General features: G+C 44.8%; 1 protein-coding gene across 2 annotated transcripts in view; it reads right to left on the reverse strand.

Annotated features, from left to right (window-relative positions):
• The window catches only part of LOC125459413 (tryptophan 5-hydroxylase 1), a 28,821-nt gene extending 21,305 nt beyond the window's left edge, over positions 1-7,516 (reverse strand). For both annotated transcript variants that reach the window (XM_048545838.2, XM_048545837.2), the window contains exons 1-2: positions 7,139-7,516; positions 994-1,140 (exon numbers count right to left, since the gene is read on the reverse strand). In XM_048545838.2, the coding sequence (XP_048401795.1) occupies positions 994-1,140; positions 7,139-7,228 (237 nt within the window). In that variant the 5' untranslated portion in view covers positions 7,229-7,516. The remainder of the gene's footprint in view (positions 1-993; positions 1,141-7,138) is intronic.
• Positions 7,517-8,059: the final 543 nt, after the last annotated feature.

Here is an 8,059-nt window from a genome sequence, read left to right on the forward strand (position 1 = left end):
ACATAAATTATGTCTGACCAGCCTGGATTGCATACAAATATAGCTATGTTGGTGGGGCAGTGCCCAGAATGCCAACAAAAATTATTAGCAGCAGCTCCCCCAAACTTATGGGAATGGCCAGGTAAACCCTGAACTCAGTTCGATGTTGACTATGCCAGCCCTTTCCTGTGTTCAATGTTCTTATTCATTACGGACACCCACTCAAAGTGGTTGGATGTGCATAGAGCTCATTCATCAAACACGGGACAAAAATAGAAAAACTGCAAGCATCTTTTACAATATACAGACTGTCAGAAGTGTTGCTCACAGGCAACTGGCCATCATTTACCAGCAGCGAATTTGAGTATTTCCTAAAGGTGAATAGGCATTCAGCATGTAAAGATAGCTCCAGGCCATCCATTGTCCAATGGTCGGATGGAAAGAGTAATCCAAACTTTGAAGGCAGGCTTAAAGAAGCAAGACAATATTGGCCATATAATGGGTCTCAGACTTCTCATCTAATGTTTTCAATCATCACATAATAGTCCACATCGCTCAAACCTCCAAAAGACTCTATCATGCAAAGTGCTATAATCTCTAATCCTAAAACAAGGAAAATATACTCCTTCAAAATTCAGAATTGTAGAAAATGAAGAAGACAAACATGAGACATCGGGATGCTGTTTGGTATTAATAACAATCCATAGACAGCTAAGGAATGTGTCTCCTTTTGAGTATATGAGTTGCTCCTGGATGCTAGATCCCCAGACTGAAGATTGTATGATAATATGGACTTGGAATCTATTCAAGACCAGAAAGTGGGAGTTACAGTGACACAAATCAGATATTTACAGGGATTAAAGTCTTGGAAATGTTTGTAGGGTATGTTTGTTTAGTGTGAACATGAATGAGTGATAGTGACAGAGAGGGGGCACAGAGAGAGAGAGAGAGAGAGAGAGAGAGAGAGAGACACTTTTTCTTTGAGTTTGCACCAAATGTGTGACATTGTGTTACCTGGAAGAGTTTCAGTGCTTTCGCAAGCCCTCCAACTTCATTTTTGAGTGAGAAGACCACAGCAACTCGTCCCCGTTCGAGAGACACATTGCAATTCTCTTTATTCTCCTTATTCTCTTCAATTTTGCTGAAATTCGACTTGTTGATCTGTCATATAAAAGGACAACAATAAAGATGAGAGAATAACAGCAGCAAGGATTGGATTGTGTTGGGGGCTGTATCACTCAGGAGATTGCAGGCTATAGGAAAAGACTGGGATTCCATGTTCGAGGTAGCTCACGTGGCCTATATTGCTGTAGCTAAGCATAGAATAATTAATAATGAGACTATTAGCACAGGTAAGGTCGAGAAGAACAGTTAGAATTAATAGTTTAAACAAGGTATTAACAGCATTCTAAAAGTGGAAGCAGAGTTTTTTTAGCTTATATATGGGGAGCTGAGATATATTGCTTACACTTCCTGTGCCATATGAACTCTTAAGGCCACTTCATGCATCCTGGGGAACAGGTGTGAAGAAAGTACCTCCAACTGCACAAGTTCAAGCCCAGAGTTTTCAAGCTTGAAGAACAACTGGAGTCAGTGCAGAGTGTGAGAGAGGCTGGACTGTTCTTTCCAGCAGGTAACCACTCCACAGGCAGGGAGGGAGGGCGGGAGATGGGGGGGTGAAAAGACAGAGACGGTGGGAGGGGCGAACAGACAGAATGCAGAATAGAAGCTGAGTGGCCAGCCAGAAGGGTAAGATAACTCAGGAAGTACAGATGGCTTCAGGGTATGTGCCACTCTCAAACAAGCACTCAACATTGGAGACTGTTGACAGGAAGGACAACATCTTAGGGGGGAAGTTGAAAAGGACCATAAAAGTAATAATTTCTGGATTACTCAAAGCCATAGTGCAAAAGGGAGACATTGGATTCTTGGGGTCAGAGGTATCTATTTAACAAGGTTGAGTGCATATCAACAGTGCCAGGTCCAATATCCTCACAGGGAAGCTCATTATTGTGGTTAGATAGGGTTTAAACAAAATTTTCCTGGTGGTAGACACCAGTGTGTAAAAATAGAAAGAGGAATAAAGTGCGTGGAGGACTGAGAGTGTTGGATAGTGATAGAGATGGAAATAATATTATAACAGGAAGGATAATATTACAAAGGACTACATAGAGTAGAAAACTAGCTTAGAATGTAAATGCACAAATTGCAGTGAGTAAGATTGATAAACTAGAGGTACAAATAACATATGGAACTATGACATTGTGACAAAAATGGAAATCAATCACAATATTGAGCAAGAATATGAGAATGGTGATAATGTGGAAATTCAATATTTTGGGTAATTTGTTTAAAAGATGTATTCATGGGATGTGAGGCTGACCTAGCTAGTAATGCCCAAATTCTCTGAACAAATTATAAAAAAGAAATACTGACATCAGAATAAAGTGAAAGGTGGTGGGGGTGTGGGGGGTAGAATTTCTGAAATTGTTCAGGAGAACTTCCTTGACCAGTACTTTTTTTGGTCCAGCTGCAAAGAAGACATTGTTGGATCTAAGGCTAGGAAATGAGTCGACCAAAGTGGACTAGGGGCTGTATTTTCCTAGATATTTGTCAGTGTCATTTCTTATGCATTTCAGGGAGGGCTTGACTGCATGGCCTCTGGGAAGATTTCTCATGCTATCTTCCCAAACTTACCTCCTTAATGATGCACCATGTCCCAGTGCCACCCTGCTCATTGTATTCTTCCAATTGCCACAAGCTGAAATACTGACCATTGTTGGAACATTTAATAACAGCACATTTTAATTTCAGCTACGCACCCAGTCAGGTGCTCTGCAGATCATAGATTCCCTATAGTACAGAAAGAGGCTATTCAGCCCATTCAGTCTACACCATATCTCTGAAGACCTACACAGACCCTGTCCACCATAACACCTTTAACATGGCTAATCCACTTAACTTGCACATCCTTGGACACAACATGGCAATTTTAAGCACAGCTAATCTACCAAATCTGCACATCTTTGGACTGTGGGAGGAAACTAGAGCATCCAGAGGAAATCCATGTCGATAAAGGGAGAACATGCAAACTTCGGACATACAGTTACAGAAGGCTGTAATTGAACTCAAATCCCTGGTGCTAATCACTCAGTACTAACCACTGCACTTAGAGCCACAGTAGGATTCCTGTCAATTGCCCCAGATATGTTAGGCAAAGGGATATTGACACCGGGATATTGGCACCCCACTTTGCCAACAGGCATTTGGAGGTCCTGGTGGACAAGAAGCATAGCAGTCACTGACTGTGGAACATACCTTGAGATACAGGAGGCTGACGGAGGACAAGTGGAGCAAGCGTTGAGCTGGAGTCACCAACTTAGTACTGACCTTCATGTCAGGAATTGTAATCATCAAGTTTCTACCTTGTGAGTGGAAGAATGGGAAACTGTTCATCAATGTGGTGAGATTCTCGCCACTCACTAGTGAAAATCTTATTTCACCATTCAACAATAACATGTTTTACAACTGTCATCAGATAGTTCCTGATTGTCAATCTCAAATGATTCTGCCAGTATTGTCACCAATGCCAACATCATTCAGGACCTAAGAAGTTCCCACAACAAAGGTCTGAGGCAGTGGGGAGGGGACATCACATTAAAGTTTAGGTTAGAGATTGAAAAAAGCAAGGAACAAATTAAAGCAGAACATCTGAATTGGACGACAGCTAACTTCAATGGCAAGAGAAAATGTAGCCAGGGTAAAATACAACCTAAGAGTGATGTGAAAACTGTAAGGGAACAATGGATGATTTTTAAGAAATAGATGTTTCAAGTGGAGATTTAATGCACTTCAACAAGAGAGAAAGTGTAGAGGGGCCAAAGTTGTGGATGCCATGAAAGGCATGACATACCTGGGAAATCTTCTACATTGTCAGGTAAATGTCAGTGTTGTAACTGTACTGGAACAGCATGGCTAGGGGAGTGGAAAGCTCAGGAGCACATGTCATCAGTACTATTGCTGGAATGTTGTCAGCATCCATAGCCTTCATGGTATCCAATGCCTCCTGACATTTCTTCATCATGTAGAATGAATTGGATTGGCTGAAGACTGGCAACTGTGATGAACAGAACCTCTCGGAAAGGCTGAGATGAATCATCCGCTTGGCACTTCAGGCTGACAACTGTCATGAATTCTTTCACCTTATCTTTTACACTGAAGTGCTGGACTTTCCCATCATTCCAGACGGGAATATTTGTGGATCCTCCTCCTCCAGTGCATTAATTGTCACTTCAAAGTTCGTGACTTGATTTGGCAGGACTGCAGAGCTTAGACCTGATCTATTGGTCTAGGATCTCTTAGCTCTGTCTGTCACTTGCTGATTATGCTGTTTGACACCTAAATTGTCCTAATTTGTACCTTCACCGGTTGATACCTCATTTTTAGATATGACTGGTACTCCTCCTGGCATGCCTTCCTGCATTCTTCATTGAATAAGGGTTGATCCACTGGCTTGATAATAATGGTTAAGTGGGGGATATGCCATGCCATGAGTTTACAGATTGTGTTGGAGTACAATTCTGCTGCTGCTGATGGCCCACAACACCTTATGGATGCCCAGTTTTAAGTCGTCTATCCCATTTAGCACAATGATAGTGCCACACAATATGATGGAGAGTATTCTCATTGTGAGGACCGGGCTTTGTTTCCACAAGGGACTGTCTGGTCATCACTCTCACTGTTGCTGTATGGGCAGACGCATCTGCAGCATAGGTAAGGATGAGGTAAAGTATGTTTTTCCCTCTTGTTCATTCTCTCACCACTTGCTACAGACCCAGTCTAGCAGCAACATCCAGTAGTCCTACTGTTGAGTCATTTTTGGTGACATTTCCCACCCAGAGCACATTCTGCACCCTTATCATGCTCAGTGTTTCTTCCAAGGGCTGTTCAATGTTGAAGAGTATTGATTCACCAGCTGAGGACAAAGTGGTGCACAGTTATCAGCAGGAGATATCTTGCCCACTTTTGTTTGACCTGATGCTATGAGACTTCATGGGGTGTGGGGTCAGTGTTGAGGACTTGCAAGGCTGCGCCTCACTAAAGAATCTCTGGTAGGTCAGACGAGGTAGGGACAACAGTTTCCTTCCCTAAAGATTATTAGTGAATCTGATGGGTTTTTGTAACAGTCAATAATCGTCATTGTTACGACTTTTAATTCCAGATTTTCTATTAACTTCAAAATCAATCAAATGCCATGGTGAAATATGAACTCAGTTGAAAGTAAAATCATTGGGGGAAAGATCACATTTCCTAATATGTGTGTTCACAAGTCAAGTTATTGATCCATGCCTCTGGATCTGATTTGTCCTATTTCAGTGCTGGATAGCCTTCAGTTATCTGTTTATTAATAGGTAAGTGAATAATCTGTAAATTCTGGATGAGGGAGCACAAAAGTGGGAACCACTTGTGCCAATTAGTTGCTATCTGTTAATTAGTCATTATATATGGTATTATGGACCTATTTTTATTCATTTCAGCCACAAGTTGTGAAAGCGCAATTTGATCACAGGGAAACTGAAGATCCAAGAGGCTGCATTACCAGCTTGAAGGATTGTAGAATTAACAGTGTAAGGATTGAGAAGGAAGTGAGTGGACCAATTCAATGTCAAGTCAGGGCCAGACAGGTAAAAGGCAGCAACAAAGATACAGATTGGAGGTCGTAGGGGAGAGGACAGAGGAAAAATATGCTTGTGAAAAATACATTTTTAAATCTCCAATACTTGTAACTTCCATGACTCTACGCATTTGTAAATGACTATGCTGTTCAGAATCAAGAGGTTAATAATCATCGAGTGGCTGTGAATACTTAGGTTGAAACAGACAGGACTTCTCTCTCTGGGAAGTTTAGTTCCAATTTGCCAAACTAATACACAGAATTCAATGGATTTCCAAATGTTGGGGCAAAAAGATGCCGTCTGGGCAGAAAGGTGGAACAGCATCTGCGACAGTAAACGGCTGAATTTTTTGTGGCAACATTGAAGCTGCTGTAACACCTGCTCATAAATAACGGTGGATGCCATTATGATCTTGGTTATGGCGCAGCCAAAATGGGATCAGTATTTTTACGCAACTGTATTTACTGTGGCCAGGACTATTTCCGCCCTATTTTCACCTCGATCAGACAGTTCTTCCACACTGCACTTACCTGTGCGGGGGAGTGGGGACGGTGTTGCTTTGAAGGACAACCAGTCTCCAAATTTTCAAACAGGTTTGACTTACAATCCTACTTAATTTGACAAGGGTTGATCACGGGTCAGCTATGTATAGCTGGCTTTACTTAATGCGCAATAAACAAGGCTGTAAATGCTGGATTAAATATCCTACCTCCGAGCGGCTCTAGGGGCAGGGAGATGAGAAACTAAGAGTGAGTTTGGGATGAGCAAAGTATTGGTAAACATCACAAATGCATCAATGCCTCGGGCTCACCATCTGCCCGTTCCCAGCTCTCTATAATAAATTATCCTAACCACTGCTAACTATTGCAGGGGCCAGCAGAAAACAACAACGTCTGAATGAAGCAACTGAGCTGTGTCGGAGTGTCCTGTGACCTTCGAAGGAAGCGGGCAGTCCGAGCCTGGGAATGATTGACACAAATCTCTGTTGCACCCAGATCCTTCACACATTAAATCCCGCAGAGCCGCTAAGCACTGGGTCAGGAGCACAGCATCTCAAACTGGTGCAGATTTGGAAGGTCTTTCTGACCAATTTTAGCTCGGCAACAATACTAATGTAATCAGAGAAATTATACAATTCGTGTTTCTGTTAGGAAACTTCGAGTTGTGCAGAAGGATGTTGGGGAGTGTTTCTGTGCCGACTATGCCCCAGAGAGGGTTCACGACAGATCCTGCAACTAAACTGTACAACACCAAGCCTCCAATCTAAAGTCTCGCATTTCTTCAGTGTCTCATAGCGATGATCTCCAAGACCAGTTTGACCAGCTGGAGCTCCAGGATATCAGCCAGTCGTGGTGTACTTTTAGTGGGGAAGGGGTTCATCACCTGCCCTCTTTGCCCCCGATCCCACAAAGTGGGCCCATAGCTTCCAAAGCATTTGGTCACAAGAAACAAACCCCGAAAACAGTCGCAGCAACTTGACTAACCTCATTATTCAGGTGCTTCTCGTCCATTCCGGAATTCACAGACTCGAAGGATCGCCCTCTCCTGGGTCCCTCGAACCTGTTGGAGTACATGCCGCCGAGCTCCCTGCTACTCTCCGTCCGTGCCACGCTGTGCCACTGCCCGCCTCCTGCGCCCTGTCCCACCGCTTTACCCACTCTGCTGCCCTCAGTTACTGCCCTTCCCTGCTTGGTATTATTACCCTGTCCTGCCTGGTCTCCCGCCCTGCGCTACTGTCCTGTCCTGCCTGGTATGTTACCCTGTCCTGCCTGGTATCGTGCCCTGCGCTGTTCCTCTCAGCTGTTGTACCTGCTCTGCCCGGGTATCTCGTTGGAGTCTGGCGCCTTCTGCTCTCGTCTCGGCTGCTGCGCTCAACTATTTATACCCGGTTTGGGACTGTCCCTCCTCCCAAACGCCTCTTAATCCCTCTACCCTCCCTCCACCCCCCGACACCCCCGGAAAGTTACTCAACAGCAAACATGGAAACAAATACAGTCACGTCATCCTGGTCAACATCCTGAGTTCCTGCTCAGACAGCAGGAGGCTGTCTCCAGGGGCAGGGGTCGGGGGCTGTCTGGAGAGAGTTGTGTGTGGGGGACAACGGGCTGTGTGCAGGAGCAGGAGGCAGTGCGGAGGGGCAGGGGGCTGTGTGAGGGGGGAGGCTGGAGGCTGTGTGCAACGGCAGGAAGGAGGCAGTGTGGAAGGGCAGGGGGCTGTGTGTGGAGGCAGGGGGCTGAGAGTGGGGCCAGGAGGCAGTGTGGAGGGGCATGGGCAGGGGGCGGGGGCTGTATGTGGGAGCAGGGCAGGGGCGAGGAGTTGCGTGTTGGGGACAGGGGGCTCTGAGTGGGGGCACCGTGCCGTGTGTGGGGGCAGAGGGCTGTGTTTGGGGGCAGGAGGTTGTGAGC

The sequence above is a fragment of the Stegostoma tigrinum genome, chromosome 17 (assembly GCF_030684315.1).
Source record: "Stegostoma tigrinum isolate sSteTig4 chromosome 17, sSteTig4.hap1, whole genome shotgun sequence".
In the NCBI taxonomy this organism is placed as follows: Eukaryota; Metazoa; Chordata; class Chondrichthyes; order Orectolobiformes; family Stegostomatidae; genus Stegostoma; species Stegostoma tigrinum.